General features: G+C 50.7%; 1 protein-coding gene across 7 annotated transcripts in view; it reads right to left on the bottom strand.

Moving 5' to 3' along the window:
* Positions 1-27,723, bottom strand: part of Tns3 (tensin 3) — a 233,842-nt gene that overhangs the window by 45,778 nt on the left and 160,341 nt on the right. For 6 of the 7 annotated variants that reach the window (XM_040746680.1, XM_040746679.1, XM_040746676.1 and 3 more), the window contains 4 exons: positions 16,190-17,443; positions 4,489-4,637; positions 3,463-3,577; positions 2,917-3,000 (listed from right to left, as the gene is read on the bottom strand). In XM_040746680.1, the coding sequence (XP_040602614.1) occupies positions 2,917-3,000; positions 3,463-3,577; positions 4,489-4,637; positions 16,190-17,443 (1,602 nt within the window). The remainder of the gene's footprint in view (positions 1-2,916; positions 3,001-3,462; positions 3,578-4,488; positions 4,638-16,189; positions 17,444-27,723) is intronic. The other variant, XM_040746678.1, reaches the window with a different exon arrangement.

Here is a 27,723-nt window from a genome sequence, read left to right as displayed (position 1 = left end):
AGGTAAGCGAGAGTGCCCAAATCCCCTGAAAAAACTCTTCTCCCCTGGCAGACCTACAGCAACCCAGGTCTAACTGGCTCTTAAGAACCATCAGGTGTTGGCAGGCTCCTGTGCTGGCCACTGACCCCCCTTTCAGGTTAGTTGTTCAGGCTTTTGTAAATGAGATTTCTTCTTCTTCTTCCTTTTTTATTATTGTGTGTATGTGGGTGTGCCTGCGTGCATGCATGTGTACCACGTGTGTGCAGGAGTCCATGGAAGTCAGAAGAGGTCATCATGTTCGCTAGAACTGTAGTCACAGGTGGTTGTGAGCCACCTTTGTGGGTGTTGGCAACACAACACAGTCCTCTTCCAGAGCAACCAGTGCTCGTAAGCCATGAACCACCTCTCTAGCCCCCTAAAACAGGTTGCGTTTATTTACCCACTAGCAGACTCCAAGTATGCTGTGGCTTGCTTTCTGTTTACTGGCCAACTATTTGCTAGAGGGAGGCTTGTTCCTGGGCTGGCTGTGTGCAGCATGCTTATAGCAGGGTCCTGGCTGGTTCCAGAGGCATCGGACTCAGGAACTTTATGGTTAAACTAACCATGAGAGGACCCAGAGAGACCCGGGGGAAGTGTGAGCCACGGTCATAGGAAGCAGCTGTCTTCAGAATCAACCCAGGTTTGAGACTAGTACAAAGACTGTCTCTGCCGCCTCTGAGGCTTCTTTTCCACAAAGCCTGAGCTTGGCCATCCACACACATTCTTGTTTCTAGCAGTAATTCTGCTCAGTGATCTCACTTCTAACAGTCAACCACATCAGGTATATCTGATCAAGCTTCTCATCTCTCGGCTCTAATGTCCAAGCTCTAGGTCTTGTAGGAATCCAGTTGGACGACTTCAGCAAGAAGCCCCGCACCCGAGTGTCCTCCAGTGATTTTCCCATCCACCCTGACCCTCCCACTCCGCTCTGCTCTGTAGTGATAAAATCCAGCTTACACTGCTGCAGCTGGGGCTGAGCTCCGCAATTTCTCTGGCTGTAATGGTGTCTAATGCAATCTACTCTCCCCATTGCCCCAAACTAGTGTGCAGTGGTGTCCATTTGACATCTGCCCAGGGACAGGATTCAAATACAGGTTAACAAGAGCTTTTCATTTCCAGGAAATGCCGGTAACAACCATGCATGGGGTCACTCACTTGCCCTCCCCACAGTAGAAAAGATGTGGCATCAAGAATCTAATTCACAGAGAAAGGTGACTTTAAAATGAACATAGGATCAGCTGGGTGGAGGTGGCACACATCTGAAATCCCAGCACTCGAGAGGCAGAGGCAGACAGATCTCTGTGAGTTCAAGGCCAGCCTGGTCTACAGAATGAGTCCAGGACAGCCAGGACAGTGAAACAGAGAAACCCTATCTCAAAAAACAAAACAAAACAAAACATCATGGGGCATGTGGAGGGTGTCGAGGGGCTGGCCCAACAGGGTATGGACAGCTTGCCTGGGTTACCACAGTCTGACCCTGGAGGCTGCAGTCTCAAGTGGTTGGTCCCCGTGGCACTGACTGAGCACACGGTGTCTGCAGTGGCCTTCACTAATCTCCAAGTCTCTCACTCCACTGGAGGAAGAGATCATTCATGGCTCTACCTCAGCAAACAGTGACAGAGAAAACCTGCATCCAGACAATGAGCTGTGCGTTCCCCACCCAGAAGAGTTGACATCTGTGATGACGAACAGGACAACAGCACAGTTTGCTTGTCTTTGACTGAAAAGTTATCTAGGAACAGGCTCTTCAGACCTGGGGCTTATGCAGCTATACAAGTCAATTATTAAACTGAGTGTGCCATGTCCTGCTGACCAAAGAGAAGCTTGAAGACCAAGATGTTTGGGTGATGTCTCAAAGAGTAGCAGCCTGGGGAGATCCTCTGAGAGACAGGAACTCAGAAAACAAAATTGAAGCCAAGGTCCTAGGATAGACACTTTGGGCCATTCCAATTTCAAATTCCCCCAGGCAATGCAGACAGAGTAACCTTAGGGCCAAAATACTCTTCTTCAACTTTTCATGGCTAACCAAGACATTTCCAGTCTGGGAAGATGGGTCATTAGTCAGGCACTAAGAAAGGGCTGGCTCAGGTCAGGATGTTTCTTGGGACCTCTGATGGACTGAGATGCCTGTGGAAGATACCCAGACAGGCCAGAGGTTAGGAAGGACTCAAGGACACTGAGATTACCCACATGGTCCAGGAAGAGCAAACAGCAAACTACGTTATGAAAATTAAATGTCCAAAAGAATATATGTGGGGCTTCTTTCTACCTGTGTGTGCTCAGCCCATCCTGGGATCCCAAGAAACACGGGCAACGTCTACCTGGGAGAAACACTACAGAAATTCACTGAACTGTTAACTCCCTCCCTGCAGTGCAAAATACTGAAGGTCTCTAGGTTTCACTGTAGAGAACAAGAGAAAGTACCAGGTATTTAGGGACAGGAAGACTGGACTAGCATCTGGGTCACACAAAACAGCATGAAGAGATGACCATTTAGTGGGGTGCATGCAGATAACCCCCCTGCTCTTTGTTGGACCCCATTTTCTTAGTGAAGTGGATAGCACTTCTCCTTCAAAGCCCTTGCTCAATGGGGATTCACCAGGACGCTAAGCACCTATTCGGAACTGACCACGGGTCCCACTGAATTGAGCATAAATTGACACATATGCTACCATCACACTTGAACATTCCTACAAACACTGGGAAGTCAATGTTTCATTGCTACTCAACTCCCAACCAGTGGATTTACAGCCACATCTCAAACCCTAGCAAGACATGTCCCTGCCCAAGGTTTTTGAGATGTGGCCCAAATGGAAATATTTCTGCATCAGAGCATGCCTTGGTAGAAACAGCAACCAAGCAAATGGTCTCATGGCTGCCACAGCCAAGGGTTCTTACCACGTCCTCCTTTGCGCAAACTGGCTGGGCTGCTGAGCTGGGGCTCAGGCGGGCTAAACGGAGGGTAACGTGGGGATGTCTTCACTGGAAAAGAAGGTGGAGAAAAGGCTACTGTTACTCCCCACCGTTGGAGAATATTTGTTTACACTGTAAAGATGTGTCTCTGCCTAAGGCACCTTCTGATTGATTTAATAAAGAGCTAAATGGTCAACAGCTAGGCAAGAGAGAATAGACAGGATTTATAGGCAAAGCCAGAGAAACTGGAAGGAGGAATCTAAGAGCGCAATTTTCCTAGCAGACTCAAAGCAAGTTGAATGTACTGTACTAAGAAGAGGTAACCGAGCCACATGGCAGAATGTAGATTTAAAAATGTGTTAAGTTATACTTGGGAAAAAGCCTAAGCAAAGGCCAAGCTTTCATAATTAATAATAAGTCTTCAGATCATGATTTGCCATCTGGTGGTCCAAAGATAGTCCAGCAAGAAGGCATTCTACACCCCACCTTGTGGTACTAAGTTGCACCCAGTTGGTTTTTCTTCTTTCTTACCATATGGAGTTTCTGGAGACACAGGGAACACTGGGGTCAGACACATAGACTCCTTGTTGTTTGAAATCCTGCCGTCGATCATATCAAGGTCAGGGGGATATGCAGTGATCATCGTCTGAAATCAGCATAGAAAAACAGAAAGATGAGAACTCACAGAAAGGCCCTTCCCGCACAGTCCCTCAAGATGGGTCTGCTGACGGAGCCCACATCCGAGAGTGGGTCAGGGGGGAAGAAACTGGCCTCTTGCCGTTCACTATTGCCCAAGGGGGAGCACAGACAGAAGGGGCTTATGGGCAATCAGAATATGAGTAGAGTTCTGGAGAGGGAAGGTGACGGAAGCTTGATGCAAGGGAAGTAATCATCCCATCACCCAGCAGCACAAAAGAGCATCAAGGGACCCTTCACTACATCACTGTCACAGAGAAGTACAGGAGAAGTCAGACACACAGCATGGAATGGACGTCAGGAGAAACATACCAGACACCAACAATGCATGTGTGTGAGGCTCCAATTTTGCAACGTGAGAATCAAGCGTATAATTCGGGTTAACTATTTGGGGATGGTGGCCTGTCTTACTCCAATTCTGACAAGAACCCTTAACTACATCTCCCAAGCAGGAGACTTGTCTGTAGACCTCCTCAGTGTGCATTTGCCACGGCTGTCCATATGCAGGGTCTTGCTAGGGCCAAGGCCATGATCCCTAACCCCCGTAACACGCCTGTTTGCGTTGCATCTCACACCCATCCTACAGATCAGAGCACTGAGGCTTCAGTGACCCGTGCAAGACACCCCCTGTATAGCCATCTATGGGGAGTGTGTGGACCCTACACAGGACTTCAGCCCTGTGCTCCCAATCAGAATCTGTCTGTTAGTGAAGAACCATGTCCACGATATAGGACAGTCAAAGACAGAGAGGTTACAGAGACTGGTGACCTTATACAAGGACCTGGCACAGGCATTGTCCTAAGCCCAAGGACAGACAGGACAGTCGGGTTGAGTGGAGATGGGGACAGGGCCAGCACATACCTCTTTGATGTCTGCAGGAGAGGAAAATGGTCCCAGATTTGTGGCTGGGTCCACACCGGCCTTTCCCCACCCACACTTAGAGAAGGACCCCTGGCTCCCAGCATCATTGTCATACAGCTTCCGGAGGCGTCCCGCGATGGACTCATCACCTGAGGAGCCAGTGAGGAGAAAAACAAATGGGCTTCTGGGTGGGATCCTCATAGTACAGTGTAGAGACCATTGATAAAACCCATCTTAAACCATTCATGGATATTGTCATCACTGTATACTGACACAAGGCTGCTACGGGCAGACCACAAACCCTACAATGCCCAGAGACAAACCAGAGCACTCCATCCAGAAAAGGCCTTGGAGTCCAGGCAAGACCAGGTGCTGCGACTCAGCCTACAGTGCTAGGACAGCAGACTGGCTAAGCTTGACTTAAGAGAGGGCCAGCTAAGATCCAGCCTCCAGGTCTGGTATGAGCAGTGAGAAGACTATGCACCTGCAGTGACCCAGGCCGGAGCCTTCACATGGAGGGGAAACCCCAAACCAGATCCTAAGAATGAACAGCTAATACCCCAATGCCATCCTCTGCCAAAAACGCCATACCCAGATGCCCATGATCTTTGTTCTTAGCTAACCCCACATTCTTCTGGCTGGGGAGAAAAATATGTCTGGGCTAGAGTCTGTTTGCTTTTTAAAATTTCTTTCAGGGAATTCTTGAAATTGGGCAATAGGGGGAAACCTGCAGCAGATTATAGAACTGATAATGTTTCAAGTCACAATGTAGTCTTTTCACGCCAAACCAGGTTTTGCTAACAGTAAAAGTGATAACGTTTCAAGTCACAATGTAGTCTTTTCACGCCAAACCAGGTTTTGCTGACTGTCTAGGCATAAGCTAAAAACACAGAACCCCTAAGGATGATGGTGCGTGCTTGCGTCCCATGAGGCAGGACTACGGTTGGTTCAAGGTCAGCCTGGACCAGGTGCTGAGATCCTACCTCACAATGGTAAAGATACAGGGGTTGGGAAGGTGGCTCAGATAATAAAGTGCTTGCGGCGTGTGTGTGTGCGTGGGGAAGAGGCCTCACACACCACTGCCAAGATCCAGCCTCAGGGACACAGCTGGCCTTCCTATCTGGTGAAATGTGTGTGGTCCTGGGACTGGGAAGTCTTACCCAGTGGGAAGAACAAGCCCATTGAGAGAGCCTTGTAACATGGCAGTAGCCACAGTAAGTGCCAAGCAATGGTGGCAAAGACACATCAGAAAGACACCACTGTGTGTGTACCCACAGTGACTGGTGACCAAGCCAGGCAGAGGCTCTCAAGTCCATACCCCTTTCATCACAGTGATGAGTAGCAGAGGAGTTTCAGAGCTGGGAGTTCACTCTGCACCACAAAGCAAATCCGTAAGCAGCCATGCATCAACGTCACAGGTGCAATGACACATGCCTTATGAGCTAAAGAAAGCAGAAATGGTACCGAAGTATTCAAAAGCCAACCCCTGGGATGAGGAATTCCAAACAAGTGTTCCTATTTTCTATAAACGTCTCCATCTTTTTAAAAATTTCAAACCGTAATTATTTTTCGTAATCTTATTATTTTTTTAAATTATAGCACAATTACATCATTTTTACCCCTTCCCTTTCCTCCTTCCAACCCCTCCCGGGTACTGCATGCCTTGCTCTCATTCAAATTCCTGGACTCTTTTTCTTTAATTGTTGTTACACACACACACACGCGCACGCACGCACGCAGAGGTATATGAATATACACATATCCCTAAGTATATAAAAACAACCTGCTTAGTCTGTATAATGTTACTTGTATTTACATTTTTTCAGAGCTAACCATTTGTTGTTAGATGACCAGTTAGTACACTCTTTCCTACAGACTATTTCCCCTGCTCTCAGCAATCCTCTTTGTGTACAGTTGAGGCCTTCTGAGTTTCCCCCATCCACCTTAACATGTCTATCGGTGTCACCTTGACCGGGTCATGTTTAGGCAATCATTCTGGTAAGAATTCATGGGTGTAGCTCCTCTGACATTTCTAGGAGACATCATCTCACAGCAAAGTTCCTCTTCCTTTGACTCTATCTTCTGAAGTTTTCACTAATAACATTTTTACTTTCTAAAAGTAAGGAAGAGGAGACTTGGATTCCACTGGGGAGAAAAAACTTGCTTCCTTTTTCTCTCCTCTGCGTGGATGGCCTCTGCTGGTTCTCTCCTCTGCGTGGATGGCCTCTGCTGGTTCTCTCCTCTGCTGCTTCTCTCTGAGCCTCTGGTCTTACACTGCACCCGCTTCTGTTCATCTCTACAGACTCTGGTGTTGGGTCAATAGCCATTTCCTCCTCCCTGAGAAGCCCACTATGGGAACCAAGTGGATGTGGCCTTCCCCACCATTCTAAGGGGATGCACCCCACAGATGCCGTAAGGTGTCACGCTGCGGCCATCTCTGTAGTTCCTTAGTTATCCAGAGTCAGTGAGTACATCTAACAGCTCCAACGCATGACCTGTGCTTCCTATTTTTCAGGCAAGATAACTCCGAAGTTAGGTTCCACAACAGGCCCAGAGCTAGTACAATGAGAGAGTAGAGCTTAAGCCTAGGCCCGAGGCCACATCTAAAGCCAAACACTGCATCAGCTCCGCATCCATGGCACCTACAACCGAGAGCCCATGGGCAGCTCCTCTTCCTCAGAGGCTTGTTAGCTTCTGTTCCCGCTCTAGGCTCAACCTGTGAGCATCAGCTGGGGTTCACCAGGTTACACTCTTCGCACTAACATGAAAGCATCTGTATGTATGCTCAGTCATTGCTAGGCACCACCTCTGTCTTCCCCCTGCCTGGGATGGCCTTGGGTGTATCTCAAAGCAGTTCCCAATCTGTGAGTCACGACCCCTTTCACAGGGTCACCTACGACTATAGGAAAACACAGACATTTACGGTACAATTCATAACAGTATCAAAACTAGTTATGAAGTACCAACGAAAATAACTTTATGGTTAGGAGTCACCACTACAGGAGGAACTGAATTAAAGGGTCACAGCATTAGGAAGGTTGAGAACCACTGTCCTAGCAGGACCCTAGGGGCATCAAGAGTCTCCTGTTTCCCTCTACAGCTGGTGCTCCACATCTGCAGAAGCAGAAACAGCAGACTTCATTGGTTTATGTTACATGCACTGCAAACTGACTTCAGATCTCCAGTGCACAGCTGCCTCGATGGGCTTGGGCAACTGAATAGCAAAATACATAACAAGTCAATGAGGAAATAGTAGATCTAGTCTCTGAACAGGCCTATGAAATTTATGCCACACAATTGGCCAGGACAATATTTACGGTTCATTTTTCGGTAAGAAGTCAAATCCAGGGGAAAAAGGGAAGGAATGGAGCAGGGAATCCTGGGAACGCTAATGTGTGGCTGTCACTCCCGGTGCTGCTCTGCTATGAGAATGAAGAGGAGCTGTGCTGGCTTGAGGGAGCCTTCTCAGGGCTCAAGGAGTCCCACACTCTCACCAACCCTTCTGAGAGGAGCCGAGGGCACCGGAGAACATCTGCAGGGAAAGGGCCTCTCCCAAAGCTGTGGCAGAGCCACCTGCACCTGCTGGGATCCACCTGGCTCCCTTCCCAGCTGTGCCTCCTGGGGTTCAGTTGCTGTAGGGAGCTGCACCTGCTTTCAGTAAAAGGAAACCTGAAATGGACCCGGTGCTTACAAAAGCTTAGAGAACTTTGGACACAGAGGCCACTTCAGGCTAAGTGAGCACAGATCATATTGGCAGGCAACTCTGCCCATGAGTCTTGTCCCAGAAACCATCCGTGCTGCTGGGCTCCCTACGGAGGGAGGCCACGTGGTGGCATGCTTTGCTGTGGCAGCATGACTGGACACCCGACTCCGCCATCAACCCTGCCAGTTCCTCTAGGCATCCCTCTGTTCCCCACGCAGGCCATCCTTACACCTATGGACCCACCTGATCTCAGGCTATAGCTTAAGACCCGAGTCCCCATGTGCGTCACTGCTACTCCTGAGGTCAGCGCACCAATGTGTGAAGACGCCTTCTGAGCATGGCCCAGGACCATCACAGACTGTGCCAAGCCTAACAGGAGCAGAGACTACCATGGGTCTCTGGAGGGCACTGAACCTCAGAGAGAGTGAGAAGCTGATGCTAAATCACTGGAAACATAGGTGGGGACAGGGCCCCCAAAGGTGTGTGGACAGTACTGCGGGCTCACCCCTCCGCCCTGTAGCATTCCAGGGCCAGGTAGTTGTGTGGACAGCGTGGTAGCAGGGTAAAGACAGCCAAGCTAATGGGCATCCCACTAAGATCCCTCAGTGTGGACTTCACTCTTCCTGCTCTGCATCTACCCCTTCTCTTGGAGTCAGGACACGACTGCCAAGCTTTCTACTTATAGGTACAGCAGGTCTGAACCCAGGAAGTCAGAAAATGAGCATAAAGTACTTCAGACACTCTGACCCCTCTACAAGGCCAATCAACCTTGCTTGGCAGACATAAGCACATAGGGGCGTCATTAGCACCAGTATCAGAAAGCCCATGGTGGTCAAAGAGTACAGTGCAAAGAATGGATAGAATCTAAGTCTCAGATAGAAATCAGTGTGCAACATTGGGTGACAGTGGACTCACAGGCTCTTACCAGCACTCCGCTCAGGAATGCAGTGACACAGACATCCTAACTTACTTGATCACACAGAGTATCTCAATGGCATATCAGAATGCACTGAGCATCTTACATATACACAGTGACAAACACAAACAATAGAAAGGAAAGGGAACAGGTCCTAGAGTACAATCCATTTTAAAATATGGTGTAACTGGAGTTTCTTGTCCTGCCAGGTACCACCGCATCAGCCCCAAATGAACACATGAACACTGTATTAGTTATTAAACTATTGGCCGATGGCTAAGGCTTTCTATTGGCTAGCTCTGTCTTGGTTATTTACCCATAACTACTAATCTATATATTTCTACATGGCCTTATCTTACCAGAGAATGCCTGGTGCATCCTATCCTCCTGGTCTCTATGTGGTGTCTCTCCACTGTCTCTCTCTCTCTCTCTGCCTACCTTTCCCAGAATTCTCCTGTCTCCTAGTCCTGTCTATCTTTCTGCCTCACTGGCTATTGGCCAAACAATGTTTTGTATTCATCAACTAAGAGAAATATAAATACATACACAAGAACATCCCCCATCAACATGGTCTTTATTTTCTATCTGGGACCCTGAATGAGAAGCACCCCTAAGTGATTAGCTCATCTTTACAGGATCATGTAAAACCAAAGCAAGCCTGGCACCACATGGCATGCGGGTGGTTTTGGAAACTCCCTCACATTCCTGCAAGTGGAAACAAATAGAGCAAAGGCTGTTTTGTGCTGAGGTCGGGGCCTCCTGATTTTAGCTCACTAGGGTAAACAAGCACAATCTCTACAGAGAGTTGAGTGGACAAAGGCTGGCGTGAAGAGGACAGTTCAGCTCCAACTTTCCTGAAATAGTCTGAGTTATTCTCTTCTGGACAGCTGAACAGAGACAGGCTCTGGCCCCAGTCACCTTGTAGGCATGTTCCTCAAGAGCAGGTGACATGTTATTTCCCAAAAAGAAAATGGGTAGGACACTGGTAGTCCAAGTGCTGAGTGACATATCAGGAAGAGGGCAGGAAAAGCCTCTGGGTATCCCCTCTCTGTTCTTAACCTGATCCTCATAGAGAAAGACTTCTTCAAAGTTATGCAGAGGAAGAGAATGAAATTGAAGATGTGTTCTCCTGGGAATTCTGCAAGTGCTATATTAAGTGAAGGCATATTCAAAAGGGAGATAGCATATCCCCAAACCTGGGAAGAACATCTTTCCTGTGCAACACATGCCAAATGAACTCTGCATATAAATTTAAAGAGCTCCAAGCTACAAATGGTAATGTCACTCATATCTGGGAGATCCCACTCACCAGGAGGGTTTCAGGACCCAGTTTTGATTCCTTATTAGTTAAGTAGCCTCCTCTACTACATCTACAGAGGGCAAGACACACCCCTCAGTCATGGCCCATGTCATGACATAAAGGCCACATGGCAGAATCAGAAATGACAGCACAAGACTGATACCACCAAGCTTGGGAACTATTAGTCTCTTCCTCCTGATAGAGAAAAAGGATTTGACGTGTATCACATGGGAGATCACAAAAGGCTGTTCCCGAGGGTGGCCTTCCCAGAACCTGGGTCCCTCATGAGATGACAGCAGAGCAAATGCTTCTTGACCTTGTCCACTGCCAGGCTGGTAAGTCGCCAAATAAACTTTGAAACATCTGAGCGGTGCTTTCCCAGCAAACTCAGCAAGATCTGCCCCAGTACCCAGCAAATCCACATCTCGAAATAAGCAAGTGGGTATTCAAACAGGTGTGTGTGAACCCTTGTGCATAACAGCAGTATTCACAACAGTCAAAATACAGATGGAATCCTCATGTCCATTGGCAGATGAAGAGATCAACCATGGAGTGTCATTGTCTAGCGATAAACAGGAATGAGTCTCCAATGGTCACAGACCTCTGAAAATAATGTGCTCTGTAAAGAAGCCAGTGACACAGTACACAACTGCATTTGTATGAAAAGCAAGAACAGCTAACCTACGGAGACGGGAAGTAGGTTAGTGAGGCTGGGTGGGTGGGAAGCGAGTGCTAATGGTAAGAGTCTTCTCTGTGGGACGGGGAGAGCTCAGAAACCACCCAATGGTAGTAGCTGTACAAAAGTGTGGCATTGCTAGAAGCACTGTGACTCGGAAGCTCCCTACGCCCTGCAGGGACAAATTCCAAAGCCTCTCACATGTCAAGTCAAGCAATGCTGTACCACTGAGCTACACGCCCAAAGCAGAACTCTCCCTCATCTGAAACTCCCTCTGAAGAGACGGAAGCACCAAGTCCCACACTTCCAGTGTCTCTAGGCCATGACTCCCAACCCTTAACAAAGTCCTACCCACAGTGTCCCCTGTCAGATCCACCTTTGCCACTGATGGGACAGTGATCATATAGACAAGCCCTGAACTGGCCAAGGGCTCATGGCTCACCCTCTGGGCTCCTTGAACACAAGACTCAACTGTGGTGGGACCACCCTGCCCACCCAGCATTACTCCCTGACACCTCTGCTAGGGTTGGTTGTTAAGCACTGAGTCTCCTTGACTTCTCACACCCTTTGGGGACATCTACCTGGCCAGTATCCCCGCATCAGCCAGGCCCAGCTATGAGGGTCTCATGGAGCACTCCCTAGATTCCTTGACTTGCTAGTGGTGATGGTGACTGAAACGTGTTAGCAGAGGTGAACTGTGTGTAGGTCTCCTCTTCCACATGTCTCTGGTCCCTGCCATAGAAGCACACAAGGGCTGCGTTCTGAAGCTCCATGCACTCCTCCCACAGCAAAGGAATTCTAAAAACACAGGCAGGAAGGCCGGGATGCTATCTGCAAGAAGAGCCTGCCAGGTTCCTGTCACCAGGGCACTGAGCCTAATGTAACAAGAATCAAATATTCTAACAGCATGAAGCAAGAAGTCCCCAAGGCATGGAATAAGCAACCAGCTTGTTTTTACACACAGAGAGATGGGCTCCACAGCCTGGCTGGCTTCTCTGGTTACTCAGGTAGCCTCACCTTTCCACTGTGATGCCAGAAAACTGCCCACTTGCAGGCTGAATTGGAGTTGGGGGAGGGAGGCTGGGGTCTGCCAATAAAGCAACATCTGGGGCTCTCAAGTAAGGTACAGTCAGAGTCCATCGGCCAATGTAAGGGAGCAGTCTTCCTGGCCGGCGGGCACTTAAGACAGCAAAGTCCCCCAAATGAACTGCCTGCCTTCACCTGCTTTCACAAGAAATAGAGCACTGCAGTCAGCAACACATGCAGTGCCCAGTAGGTCTCAGGCACCAAAGCTGGCTCTTCACCCCTGGTCAGCCCCTCTGGTCCTGTGGTGGAGATGATTGCCTTATAAATCCCCTGACCATGCTCAACTCACCTCAGTGTCCACCTAGCTAGGGAGGGGAGGACCTGCATTGCCACAGAATTCTCTGTTCACAAAAATCTCTAGTTTTTACCTCATTCCAGAAAATATAAGCCTGGCTGGTGAAAGGGCCAACGACAGCAGAGCAAAGGCATGGCCAATAGAGGCAGAGTTGACAGACAGGGGCTCTTATACCTCCTGGTAAGCTGAAATTATTAGGATGGAGAGGGTACTCGAGAATGAGTTATCACTGTCATCATCATGCTCATCACCACACCGCCATGGCTGTCACAGTCACCATCACCACTGCTACCACCAACGTCATCACCAATTCCACCTACCACGACAGTCAGGATCACCACCACTACAGTCAGGATCACCACCACCACCACAACAGTCAGGATCACCACCACCACCACTATAGTCATGATCACCACCACCACCACGACAGTCATGATCACCGCCACCACCACGACAGTCATGATCACCGCCACCACCACCATCACCACCACTACAGTCAGAATCACCACCACCACCACTACAGTCAGGGTCACCACCGCCACCACCGCCACCACCACCACCACCACCACTACAGTCATGATCACCACCACCACCACTACTACAGTCATGATCACCACCACCATCACCACCCCTACAGTCATGATCACCACCACCATCACCACCCCTACAGTCAGGATCACCACTGCCACCACCACCATCACCACCACTACAGTCAGGATCACCACCACCATCACCACCCCTACAGTCAGGATCACTACCACCACCACCACCATCACCACCACTACAGTCAGGATCACCACCACCATCACCACCCCTACAGTCAGGATCACTACCACCACCACCACCATCACCACCACTACAGTCAGGATCACCGCCACCACCACCACCACCACCATTTTCTGGGAAATGAAGAAACCAAACTGCCTTTTATTGAAAATGACATGAGTTTCTACAGAGAAAATCTCACAAAAATTACTAAACAAACATCCCTAAAACAGCCACCACCAACAACAAAAATACTTCTAGAAAAGCAAGTCTAATAGAATGAAAACGAAGGGACGGGGCTTCTACTATTCTCTTCAAAGGCACGTCCCCAACTGCCTGAAGACCACATCCCAGTGGCACCTTCTGGAAGTTTTTATCACCGTGGACCTTTGGGAGATATGCAATATCCAAACTACTAAGTATGTATCCCATCACCACCATCGCCATAGCTACCATTGCTGCCATCACAACCAGCACTATCTGCAGCATGGCAGCACCATTATTTCTACTGGTGGCTTTCTTGCATTCAAGACATGCTCTGGAAGGTGAAGGATTCTACTGACTTTAGGATGCTGAGACCTCCACAGCCCACAGTGGTCCTGCATCCACAGCCAGAACTGAGAGTTCAGCAGGACCTGGCCCTGGGATCAGGAAGCAAGGTAGGCCATGTAGGAGGAGCACATGGCATAGACACAGTCCAGAATATCCGTGTGTGCACAAGACTCAGAACGGCCGTAGTCAGGCAATCCCACGTCCACCATGGGGCCAGGATTCACACACAGCAATGACCTGGGGACAACATGAAGCCTTTCATCCTCTCTGGGCCCCTCCTACTCTGCACACTCCAACAGACAGCCAAGCACTGAGGACCCTAGCCCAGCAGTCCCCACTCCCCTCCCCACCATCTGACCGAGAAAACAGTCCCGGACAAACAAACCTGGGAATCGTTTAAAGAACAGGGTTCCACACCACCACAGAACTCTAGGGGTCCACAACCAGCTTCTTAGCCATCTGTACTTTCCTGAATTCCTCTGCCATGTCTGGGGATTTCTGCTTTACAACACATTTTACTAAACTTTTCCCCAGAGACTGGGAACAGGAACCCTGAAACTTCAATCTCGAGATCAGGACCCAGAGATGGTTCAGTGGTTAAAGCCCCAGCTGCTCTTCCAACTACAGTGTCCTGCTGCTTGTCTAGTGACGGATCCCAGCATGGGACAGGTAATGTAACCTGGCTTTCTTCACACCTCTTATCGCCAGACACTGGCGCGGAGCTTCCTTTGCACAGATGGCATGAGTGAAAAGTCACAGCAGCCCTGCCCTGTCCTTTAATGACACCATGCCAGCTCGCTGGCAGTCCACCCAACCCTGGTGTTGCTAGGATCCACGCTGCAAGATTCTGCTCCTGCTGGGAGACAAATCCAGACATCAGCCTGGCCGCAATCCTCCAAAGAGGGCCGAGACCACGGGTCCATTCCACAGGGTCCGCGTGAACTCAGGATCTGACACCACCTGCTAACCTCTACAAACAAACACGATGGCAAGGTGGGATAGGCTGGAAAGCAGGATGTACTGAGCCATTCTGCTTGGACCCAGAGCAATAGTCAGCATCCTCGGGGGCTTCCAGCATCAGCACCACTAGCACATGGACTCCGGGAAGCACAGAAAAGCACAAAGGAGAGGAAGGGGGAGATGGCTGGCAGCCTTTGCTCGCATCTTCTTTCTTGTCTTCCAGGTCCTGGCTCCTAGTAACACCCACGGCCCCATCCTCCCTGCCTCCTCCCGCAGCCACCAGCCACCGCATCACGCTCGCACAGATACCTCACCGTGGCTAGTCCCCTCCAGGGAGAACACTGTGCAGATTCCAGGCCAAGCCACGTCCCTTCCGTCATCTCCCAGCCCCTTCTCAGGATGTACTGCCTGAGATCTGAGAGGGCTGACATCTCAGGACGTGACACACTTGTAGCTTGCTTTTTCACCCAAAGACAAAATGACTCGGCCAGCTCTCAAACCCTCTTTGACCCAGTGTTAACACCGGGAGCATCTGATGGTAGCCCGATCCTGACACTCCCAGAGGCCTGGTCAGAGGCCACTGTCCACTTCCACTAACCTTGGCCTTCCAAAGAAGGCCTTGTCCTGGTGTCCAGCTCCCCTGGTTCTAAGGTAGAAAGGCCCACATAGTTCTGTCTCCTGGCAACTGGCCAATCTCACCTGCCTCAGCGGGTACAGCACATAGATGGTTCTCACACCCAGGTTGTCACCCTTGGCTCTATGGTTCTATAGGAACCTGGATCTGCTCTGTCCGAGCTTCTCTGGGGCCATTCCACACTCTGCTTTCTGTTCTAGAGCCAAACTTCTCTCTAACACAGGGTGGTCACCCACGAACACCCTCATGGTGTCTCAGGAACTCGGACAGCATATTTGTAAATAGGACAGTTTACAGGCCCTGACTGCCTAATCAGACCTCTTTTCCTACAAGGACACCTTGAGAGCCCATCAATTCTGACTCTCTGAGAGGTCGGGCCCTCTTCCTAAAAGAACATTCTTGAACAGAGAAAAGCTGCACTGCTGAGCTTACTCTCCGGATGTGGAAACTGAGGCTGGGAGAGCGTGTGCACAGGTTCTGAATCACATTGCTATAGCAGGGGGCGGAGCATGGGTTGAGCCACCCGGTGCTGTCACATGGCCTGCTGCACTCCGCAACAGATGTGACCAGTGTGGGAAAGAAGACACAGATGTCCCTCTTCAGCGGGCCCAATCCCCACCCCGAGTCGTCATTATAGACAACTTCTGCATGTCTTTCTTCCCACCATTCAAATCGCTACCAAGCTCCCGCAGTGCCAAGGTGCCATTTGGATTCTAGGTCACAGCTCATTGGAGTAGAAACCGCCAAGGAAACGAGTTTCAGAAAATCCCAGCTAGACAACCTCCTACCTGACACCAATGTCTTATCAACTCACCTTGCCGGCCAGGGCTCCGGCCAGGGCCTTCCGCGGGGTCCAGCCTCACACCACACCGGAGCCCATTTCCCACACCATCAGGACATACAGAGCCATTGGCCGAGATGCCTAAGGCGTTCATATGTGTGGGGATGGGCTCAAAGGTGGGGTCCAGCTCCAAGATCAGCCTGTTAAGCTGCTCAATGGACTGGTCGATATCCAGAGTAGGAGAGCCCGGGGAAGGACCGGTGTTCCGCTCCTGATGGACTCCATTCATGACTCTGTCCTCTGCAAATCTGGGCTGGAGTGCTTTACCAGGACAGAGTGGCTGTGGGTCAGGAGGACTTGGCCCATTGCTGATGCCTCTCTGAACAGCCACCCTGCTGCTGGCCCCACGCGTGGGGGTGACTGGGATGTGGGGTTGGGGCTGGGCAAGGCTAGCACTGTCCACGGTGCTGTGGCTGCCCAGCCTGGCCTCCCCATCTGGGGCAAAGCTGTACTGGTGGGCAGTCACCATCTGCTGCTGACGCACCCAGGTCTGGGTGGAATAGTTGCTTTGCCCATAGGCCTGTGTGGGGGTGGGCGCGGAGGGCTTCCTCAGCAGGGGCTGCAGCTGCCTCGGCTCTCGGTCCCCGCACACCCGCTCCCGCTCACAAAGGGAGTCCACGCCAAGGCCTAGGTCTGGGGAGAGGACACCGTGGTGGTCTTCAGTGACACCATTGCCAAAGCCATCAGACAGGAGGGAGTTCTGGCTGCTCTTGAGGCAGGCGAAGGGGCCCAGGTGGGCCGACTGTGGCCCTTCAGAGGAAGAGAGAGTACCCAGGCTGTCCACACTGTGCAGATCGTGGTGGGGCATCTCATCATCCAGAATGTCAGTCTCACGGTCCTTTAGGGCAGCGTCCCCATTCACATGGACCTGGGCTGGCACCACGTGGCGCGCCCCGCTATACTTGCTGCGGGCATCCGTCATGTCTTTGTGGGAGCTCGACGAGTCTTCCAGGCCGAATCCACTGAGTAGTTGGTCCAGCTCAGCCTTCTCCTGAGGGCTCAGGCCCCTCTGTGCTCCTGGGACTGGCCGCTCTTCAGTCTTATCAGTCCTGGCCGAGGCAGTAGAGTGACCCGAGTCACTGCTGACTGACAGGGTGTGGTCGCCGTGGTCTGGACTGCTGGTAGCTGGCATGCCCTGAGGGCTGCCAGGGATGCCAGAATCTGAGGCACTCTTTTTCCTCACCTTGGCATACAGGCTTCCATCCACTGGGCCCTGAGTGTGTAGCACTGTAGGGAAAGCAAGAGACAGGCCATAAGCCAGGGAGCCAAGGGAATACCAGGTACCACAGTGGGCACGCGGTTACGTCCACAGAGGAGCAAATCTACAGCGCAACTCCACAGAGAACAGGTGCAGACCCAACGGGGGTCCTAAAACTCCATGTATCTCTGTAGAGTGAGCATCAGTAAGAAAGGATTCACATATCAAACATATTTGGCTAAAGTCATTGCTGCCCTTTTGGTTTTGTCCTGGGTGTCATGCTGAGACAGAACCCAGGGTCTCTCGAGTGCTTTATCACCGAGCTCACGCCCCAGCTTCATGCTTGCCCACCCATGTGGGATACCACACACATACACTCACACACAGGCGCGCACGCACATGTACACAAACACACGCACACATATATAGAGAAGTTTGGGGACTCTTTATCCTTTGAGTCTCTAATGTCATTATTTTGAATGTGAAGCCCATCTCGGCTCATGAGCCCCCAAGAATCAACAGCTCATCTATACCTCCATCCCACACTGCTAACATTTTTGAGCATGCAGGTGCCAACCGTCATTAAATCCCCTATGTCGCTGATAAACCTGCCATCCTGTAAACACTCTGGGATACACTTAAATCTAATATGCAGCCCAATGGGAAGGGGAGAATGGGGATGGCTCAGGACCCGTTCACGCTGCATGAGATCCTTGGGCAACACAGGCATCTCACACACACACACACACACACACACACACACAGAATGCCATGAAACAATGTAACGTGGGCAGAAAGAGCTGCTGCCGTTATTAATTAGGGTCCCGGCAGCTGGCTGTACGTGGAGAGTCACCAGCCACAATCTGCTGACTGGCAGCTGTAATTGCCTCGGCCACACAGGGCGTGTCACAGCAAGAGCTTCCTAAAATAAGCCGGGGCTCACAGTCAGCACATCTCCCCTGGAAGCCTCCCCCATTTTCCTGGACTCTCTGCCCTGTGGAATCATAGGCATCCCACAGCAAGGGAGCTGCTGATGACTGGAAACCTAAGCTGTTTGACACAGGCACCTAGGACTCAAGGCTTGGGCCACCATCCGCCTTTCTGGTGGCTACTGAGCCTATATCATGCAGCAGTTCAGGGGAGACTAGCCCTGGGCATGTGTCTCATGGCCCCTGGGTACAGCTGGACACTTGGTCATAGTGATCAGTGGCTGCCTTTTTTTGGAAATACTGGGATGGCTGACATGGTGGGAATGAGGCTAAATGATATGGGGAGGTGTGCCAAATGCTCACACGGCTCTGAGGACACGCCTAGCCTGGGCTCCCTTCTCTATTTAACTGCAGTGTAGGGCAAGCATGCAGAGAAAGAGGGGACCAGGATGGAGAACACTGATTGGGTAGTCTAGCCTGGAAAAGCCCAACCACATCTTAAAGTAGAACTTGGGGGGGAGAAGCCCTGGGGGGTGGGAATCATACACAAGCTGTGAACAGAGCAAGTCTGCGGAGAGAAGGCAGGTGGTGACACGCACGTACGCTGGACGGGGGGCGTGGAGTCACGGACCTTCGTATTGTTATTGCTTGTTTAGGAAGATCAGAGGCTCTAGGAGAGCAAATACGATTAAGCAGCTGTCAGGAGTGGAAAGGCCCAGAATGCAGGCTCCAGGGCCTGGGTGCCTCTGCAGCAGGACACCACCTACCTGTGCACACAGGGCCAGGAGTGCATACACTTGAGGTTCAACTGGTGGTCCTAACTGGGAAGAGTGACACTGAGCCAGGTTTCAGACACAAAGAGACTAAAACCACATTCTACACCCAGCTCTGTGAAAATCAGACAAAAATGCCTGGAAAGATGATCCTGTGTCATCTTGACAAACACTCAAGTGCAGAATCACTGAGGTTTTATAAAGGAATGGCCCCTGGAAACAACACAATCTTGTGCAGAATCACTGAGGCCGCATAAAAGAATGATCAAGGCCACAGCTCGTTCCCAGGCTCTACCAATCAGGGAGTTTACCTAGACCTTCAAATCCCCACGACAACAGGTGGAAGTGATTCTGTGTGGAGGTTGAGCACACCCAGAGCATCGCTATGGGCCCGTGGAAGCTCACTCCATCTGGCATCAGGGTGCTCTGCTGCAGGACACTCAACTGCAGAAGCTCAGTGCACTTCCTTCTGCACTAATCTGCACAGTGTGAGAAAGCACTGCAGAGAAGTCTCTGCTCTGTAAGGATTATAGACACTCCGCTCCTAAACACGCACGCACACACACACACGCACACACACACACACACGCACACACACACACACACACACGCGCGCACACACACAGCAAAATGAAAAGTTTCTGCTCCATAAGAATTATAGACACACTCCGCTCCTACACACACGAACACACACACACGCGCGCGCACACACACACACACACACACACACACACACACACACACACACACACACACACACAGCAAAATGCCAGATAGCTGCTACTCCAGTCCCCTGCAGGCAGCCAGAGCACACATCACAGATCACTGGGACACACAGCTAAGGGCAGAGTGCATGTGGCTAAGCCAGTTCACTTCCAGCTTCCATAAGTCTGAAAGCATGAGTTCTCCATAAACCTCAGTTAGATTGGTACCAAGGTTTAAAAAGAAAAGGGAATGCAAGCATGAACTGCAAGAATATTCCTATAATTTTCTAGTTTAAACTGGAACGCAGCCACAAAAAAAAGTGTCTTCAAAAACTTCTAGAGAAAATCCCTTAGCTGTCCCTATGCAAAGAACAGTTCACCAAGAAGGACCCAGAAAGTGGTAAGAGTGGGCTATTTATACTCTGTCAGGCAGCCAGGAATCATCTTATTGTTGCTCTTATTAATAGCAGCTTTTTAAAAATTTGAGTTGTTAACATTTCTTTGATTGTGTGTATATGGGAGCGGGGGCATTTGCACGCGTACAGTAGTCAAAGGCCAGCAGAGGACATCGGATCCTTTGGAGCTGGAGGAGGTACTGGAGGTAGTGAGCCACCACTAATGTGCCGGGAACCAACTCCAAGGAACTGCAACAGTGGTATGTGTTGCTAACCACCGAGCTACATCTCCAGGCCCAAATAAGAGAAATCTTAAAATGACCATGATGCAGGAAAACAGGGTGATATCTACCCTGCCTATGAGCCTGATCTCAGCCTGGCCCAGTCCAGTTCTGAGTCGCTAAGAGGATCTGATAAACCCTTACAGCTCAGACAGTAAGTACAAGGCTATGTTCCCACAGGCAATCCCAGTGGCTGGAGAGAAAGGGCCATCCAACCCCAACAAGAGCCAGAGACATGCTGGACTCGCTCTCACGGGCTTCCTGCTGCACACATAACTAGCTCTCAACATCACAGCATGCCCAAGAAACCCACACGAAAAGCACACCAAGCCCCCAAGCTGGGCATCTCCTGCTGGAGGATGTAGATAGAGGGCAAGGGAGCCCAGGAAGGCAGAGGGTGCTCCCCAAGGGCTACAGCTCCTCAGCTGCACCAGCCAGCAGGACCCACAGGCAGGAGAGCCAGACGCTCTTGTCCTCACTGTGCCCACCCCATTTGCTGGCTAAGTGTCACCTGTCACCCTCCACTCTGGACACACTAGCTTCTCTTTCACCCAGGAGGACCAGATCCTCACTCGGCCACTGCTCTGTGAAATTTCCAGTCCTGACATTGCTCACTGAGAAAATGAAATAATCATTCCCAGCTTTTAGTGAAGTCACCAGAACTAAAATCATGTACTCAAAGCGCTCTGCCCACTGACCCCAAAGAAAGGCACCCATTGGCAGTACCGAAAAGCTACTTCTACGGTGGGTGAGGAAGTGCCTCAGGGCCTTCGCCCTCACCGCCTCCAGGGCCCCCCATTCCTCGTCCCTGCGGGGGTTTTGCTTATGCACAGCAAGCATCAATGTTGACCACCCATCCTGAGCTGCTCAGCTCCGCGGCAGAGATCTCCTCTGCATTGCTTCCTCTAGCAACTCTGGCGCGAAAGAACAGCCCTGGCACCCAGTGGTGAGTTAACAATCGAGAGACTTTCCCCAGCTCATCACCACGTGACAAAACCTGGGCCACATCAGTAAGGATCTAAAAGTAGATGTGCCCAGCAGCCCTGGGCCGCCTGCAGCTGGCTGTCCCATACTCTTCCAGACAGCATACCAGCTCTGACTGTCCACACAAGGCACGGGCAGGGCTGCCAGTCACTCTTCGCTCTCTTGGCAGGCTTTCACAGGACAAAGAGCAGAAGTAGGAAAGTCCCTGGAGAGGGCCAACCTCGGACTCCAGAAAATTAAAGAAACCCCAAGTCCCTAATATGTTAGTGCAATACGCCCACAGAGTAAGAGGCAGCCGTGGAAGGTATGCGGGATGCGCGGCTGTTCTCTGGCCAGTGGGCTATGAACCAGGCCAACGCAGAGGAAGACAGCACGTGGGCCAGCAGGAGGGACGGTGCCGTGCCACTTCCCGTCTCCTGGGCTCTTGCCACCTCTGGACAGCGGGGCTGGGAATCAGCCCCTCCTCTGTGCGTATCTGTGTCTAGCGTTGCTAAGCCACATGGGCAGCAAAGGCCATCTCATCTCGGTGCCGGTGTGTCTAAAGTAATACAAAAGTTGCTAAGAATGACACAAAGAGCATCCTGGTAGAGATGAAACTTCAGTGCGAGCACCGGCTAGTTGCAATCTTGCCAACCAACCCAAAGAAGAACCTAGACTTCACTGTTGCAGGCCCTTAGGGACCTGGGCTAAACACTGAAGGACGTCCGCCATTCCCTAAGGCAGACAGCACCTTATCATGTAGCTCTGGTATGGAAAAGTGGTGCCAAAAAGAAACTTACTGTCTTCATCCAGACCGAAGAAACAACTGCTGACGAACACACCCCTATGGGTCCTGGGGCCCTGGTTCACCCTCCCCCACAATGCCGCAGGGTTCCCAAGCCCCCTTCTCCTATGGAACACAGTGTCCTGCCTAAGCTGCTAGTATTTGAGGATGGAGTGTAAGATGTAAGATTCTGGAGGTTGCACTACAGTCACTCACAGGCCCCTTGTATCAGTTATCTTTTGGTACCCATAGGTTCTCAAAGCCCTCACTTAAAAATGCCTTAGCATTTGTGGCTAATCTACAGACACCCTCCCATGTTCTTAAAAGCACCTCAATGCAAAAGCTGTGGGATAGTGATTATACTGTCTACAGAAGAAGGACAAAGGAGAGGGGTCTCTATAAAGTCAGACCTCTTTAAATTTCAACTCTAGATTAAGTTGACTCTGAAGCTACAAGGGTGACTGCTCAAATGGCAGGCTTTTAACTTTCCCACAGAGCAAAGCACACACACACGGGAGCAGTTTGAAGCCAGCCTCGTTCTGAAGATGGAGATTAAGCGACCAGAGCCAAAGAAAGACTTGCCCAGGAACCCAAGCTTTCCAGATACACGGGAAGGAGCTCAACCCATCTCCATCCCAGGTAACCCTGGCATTCAGTGGCCCCTTCCTCTGTGCACTGCCAGCAGGCCCAGCCAGCCACAGAGGGCTCCCCTTCAGAAGCAGCTTGCGTGCTGACTAGTCAAGATTTCTGTAGTCGGGGTTGTTTACCAAACACACATACAGTGCAGGATGACTTGTGCTGCGTGACCCTGGGGAGGCTATAGGCTGGGAACCAGAGGGAACAAAGTACAGATGGGACATTCCCATTTCACTGAAGACCATGAGCACAGATGTCCCACCACGAGATATAGCATACCTCCCCCACCTCCCTGCCTCACACACTCTCTCCCCTTCCCTTCCCTCCCTCTTCTCCCATCTCTGCAGTGCTAGGGTTTGAATCCAGGACCTTATACACACTGCAATTATTCTACCAAACACCTACATCCAGCCAATTTCTCCTTCTCATGTTGAGATAGGGTCTCACTAAATTGACCAGGCTAGCCTTAAACTTATCTTGCAGCTCAGGCAGCCGCAGAGTTCACAAACTTACAGCCTCAGCATCCCACAGAGCTGGGATGACAGGCCTGAGCCACCACGCCCAGCTCCAATCCTGCCTGTAAAATGTGCCTTTCCCACAAACAGGGAGAGGCATCCACAAAGTATTTCAAATGGGAAAGACCAACAACAAAAACAACAACAAGAAGAAGAAGGGGGTGGAGAGAGAAAACAGCGGATGAGAACATGCAGAACAGAGTTCAGTTCCCAGCACCCACACATCAGGCAGCTCATAACTGCCTGTAACTCCAGCTCCAAGGGAGGGATCTGGACCTACGGTCTGGGCAGGCACCTGCACTCGTACGCACACACCCACATGTACACTCGAACACCCACACAGAATAATTAAGAAAATCATCTTTTAAAAAGATGAAAGCATCCCTTCCCTTCCTGGCTGAAGACACTGGAAGGTGCACACCTGTGCTCATGCGTTATGTGAAGAAAAGAGAGGGTGGCTCTCGACTTCAGAATCAATGTCAAGAACCTGGAGACTCACAACACATGAAGCTGCCCACTGGCCCCGCCCACTGGCCCTGCCTCTGGTAGAAAGCTGACTGATACCAAGGAAGAATAAGACTCACATGTCTAAGAAGCTGCCTGGAATCTTTATTTCCTTTGGGTTCTGACTTCATGGATCCCAGGTTCTGTTTTGTAACAGATTTGCTCAAAACGCAACTTTTCAATGGAGCTAAACATGTCTTCAATAGAGAACCTGTGCCCAGTCCCTAGTGTGTGTGTGTGTGTGTGTGTGTGCGCGTGCGTGCGTGCGTGCACGCACGCCCATGTGCTTACTAATCATGTGCTGACTGCCCACTATAATGAAATATAGAGATCCCAGCAATGCCTGGAGCTCAGAACTACTCAGCCCCAGGGGAACAGGGAGAAATAGGAGATGGAAGGGAAGTGGGTATGTGGGAGGAGCTACTGAGAGAAAGAAAGAGTAGGACTGTTCTAGCTGAACCAGGAGCTGCAGAGATTTCCATCACCTCTCTCCTGTAACCCATGATCCCACACCACCCCTCTCCTGTAACCCATGATCCCACACCACCCCTCTCCTGTAACCCGACTGACACTGAAGGAAAAATTGCTGTTCCTGTGACTTCAGGGACAATGATTCAATTGCCAAGTATCCACTAGCCTGAAATGGAAAGCCCATGTTTCAGATGGAAACAGAAGCATGGGGCAGCTGAACTAATAATGCCAAGCCATTTTAAAAGACCAACTTGAGGACTGAAGAAATGACCTGGTCTTCCAGAGCAGAATGGCCCACAAGGTAGATCCAACACCTTCTTAGGGCCTGCTTGGATAGCAGGCACACTTGCATATGGTTCACATATATACATGTAGATAAAAGCCCCATATACAGGGTGGAGGGAGGGGAAAGGAGGGAAGGGGGGATAAATTAAGGCTGACCCAATAGAGCATCAGAAGTTCAGAAGTTAAGACCCACCATCTACTTGGAAAGTTGGGTCTCTTGATTCCTTCAGATTGCATTCCAATCCCAACCAAACATAAAATCAGCAATTTAATTTTGGAAAGGAATGTTTTCTTTAGCTTCCACAGATAAAGTACCCAAACTGTGCAACATTCATACTCCTACACCCTGAGTCCCTGGAGAGCACGCAGCATGCTGGGGTTCCTCCCTAACTCTCAAGACGGCTAATCACACCAGCTCAGGGACTCGGTGTTTTCAATGCACATGTGCCGATGCTCTCAGTTTTCTGTCCGCTTCCTAAGCTGAAGCTGTAGGTGTGTTTCTGCTCTCAGTTAATGAGCTTGTGAATTCTGTTCCTGGCTCAGGCTCCTCAGTCCCCACTACCGTTGGGAGGCCTCCGGGGACCCTAAAGAACAGGCAGCTTCTCCACAGCGGCTATCACCCAGCCCATGCCTCCAGGTTGCCCTAAAGCGACTCAAGGCCACTGAGTTGAATCAACTCAACATCCAAACAGTGAGAAAAGTGGAGGCAGCCACAGGTCCCCACCGTGGAACCCTGAGAGTCACAGTCCTCCCAGGAAGGTGGGTAAGAAGAAGAAAACACTGCTCTTAAGAACAAATGGTCACTGCAGCCTACAGGACAGGTCTCTGAAGACCGTACTGGAGCAAACACAGCCGGGCTCAAAGGCTGCAACTGTGGGACTCTAGGGGGATAACGCATGGGGTGCCTGGCCAGAATGCAGGAGAGAGGAGGGCAGGCTGCAAGGGGGTGTGGAGATGTTCTGGCCCACAAACATGTCCACCGTGACCGGTATTTGCACTGCTAGAGAATGTCCCTCACACGTAAGACCACCGTGGGTGGAGGCAGACTCGGCACGAGGCCTCACCCTGCCGATGCCCCTTTTCTTCTTCTAACCCTCTGTTCCATCCCATTGCCCCCCTCCCTGAAAGGATAAAACGTCATTGCTGTAGTATCATGGTCCCTGCGACCCCCCCCCAGGGCCCCGAGCTGGGTGAGCAGAGCCCTTCAGAATATCTAAATAAAAGGTCCACGCTGGGAACGACATTGATAAAATTGCTTCTTACAACACACCTATTAAAGCCACAGATGACAGGGCTGGAGAGACAGTTCAAGGGTTCACGCAGCTGCTAATGTTGCAGAGGACCAGGGCTCAGCTCCCAGCACCTACATTAACAGCACACACTGTCTATAACTCCGGTTGCAGGGGATCCAACCTCCTACTCTAGCTTCCAGGGGCACGGCAATGCATGTTGGGTACACACACACACACACACACACATGCATGCACGCACCCACGCAAGCAAAACACTCTGAGAAAGGATTTACTTTGTAAGTCAGCAACTCGATTCTAACTACCTCATCCCCACCCCAGTGGCTTTGTGGCCAAGGTGACCTGTAGCCTTTACAGACACACATTCCGATCAAACACAGTTTTCTCCTGGGTGTTAAAATCACAGGAACACAACGACTGGACAGTCGCTGTGCTCTGAGCACTTCACAGGACTGTCCCCTGTGAGGCTGGCCTCCAGCCCCCAAGGGATCCAGGGTAACCTCAGCTCACTCTGTGAGGTCATGGTGCTGACCACATCTGGCTTCCCAGGGGCAGGGACACAACGACCCCATGGATCTTAGGATGAACATGTCAGGAACCCTGGCCATATCACCTGACCTCCTTAGAGTTCCAGGCCTTTCTTCTTGACCTGCCAAGTCAGCTGACACTGAGCTATAGCATGTGCAATAAATGGACCCAGGAGTTTTCAGGCACACCGCACGGCTGATAGGTGACAATTGCTGTGCAGGAGCATGTGTAGGACTGGCAGGGCTGGCACTGATGGGTACCAGAGTTCAACCTGTGGGCATGGGAGAGCCTATCACAAGGTCAGGTGGCCCGAAACCAAGGCTGTACCAGAGTACGAGGCAGGGGTGAGTGCTGGCAGCTCTGGTTCATGTCCCAAAGGCGTCTGCTTTCTTGGGGTCTGGTGGGGGCTCAGGTACCACAAGACCCACCCTCCATCATCAGGAGATGACGCTCAGACATTCCCTGGTGCTACCTCAATAATCACACATACAGAAGGCACTTAGTTTTTTCCATGTAGACATCTGTAACTACAACACTACTGACCTCTCATTTGAACAAGACTGACTTTTACTTTTGCACTATGGCCGTGCCTCTGTGCTAATTAAACATTTCCTGGTTTATATTGAATTATTTTCTATCACAGAGCAATCGATAGCTTAGGAACATGTCTGTGTGAGGGTCTTTTAAACTATCACTTCTAATCAGAGCATGCATACATTATTGGTAGGATGAACTGAGTCCTTTCCCTCTTTTTATTTTTTAAATAATCAAGAGGAAAACAAACCTTCATACTGTGGAAGGCAGTCTCTACTTCTCACCACAGTCAGAGTCCCAGAAATAACTGGCACCTACATCACCATTCTCACTGCCAGAAAGCCCAAACACAAACAACCCTCTAAAAGGCAAGGTGTCAAGGTAGGAACGCCAGGAGCAGGGAAGAGACCTACAGGTGTCAAGGACCAGGACACCGGCAGCAACTGTCCTTGGCGCTGGGCAATGGGTGCCTTGCAGGGCACCGGAGAAAACAAGGCAGGCTGTACGATCTTGAACAAACATAAACCAGGCAAGAAAGGAATGGAATCAGGAGCGGAACAGTTCCACACCGACACACCTGGCCAGCAGTAAGCCACTCCTGGAGAAGGACTGTGCCCCACGCCCTACTTCAGCCAGGAGCAGCTGGGACGCCTGGAATCTACGGCGCCTGACTTTTCCTAGGCGAGGCACCAGAATGCGGCAATAAAGGAGGGATTTGAATCCCGGTGGTCTGTGACGGCAGGTCCAAAACAAGACT

The sequence above is a fragment of the Mesocricetus auratus genome, unplaced genomic scaffold (genome assembly GCF_017639785.1).
Source record: "Mesocricetus auratus isolate SY011 unplaced genomic scaffold, BCM_Maur_2.0 Super-Scaffold_100006, whole genome shotgun sequence".
Classification (NCBI taxonomy): Eukaryota; Metazoa; Chordata; class Mammalia; order Rodentia; family Cricetidae; genus Mesocricetus; species Mesocricetus auratus.
Note: the sequence above shows the minus strand (reverse complement) of the source record. Positions and strands in the feature narration are given on the sequence as shown.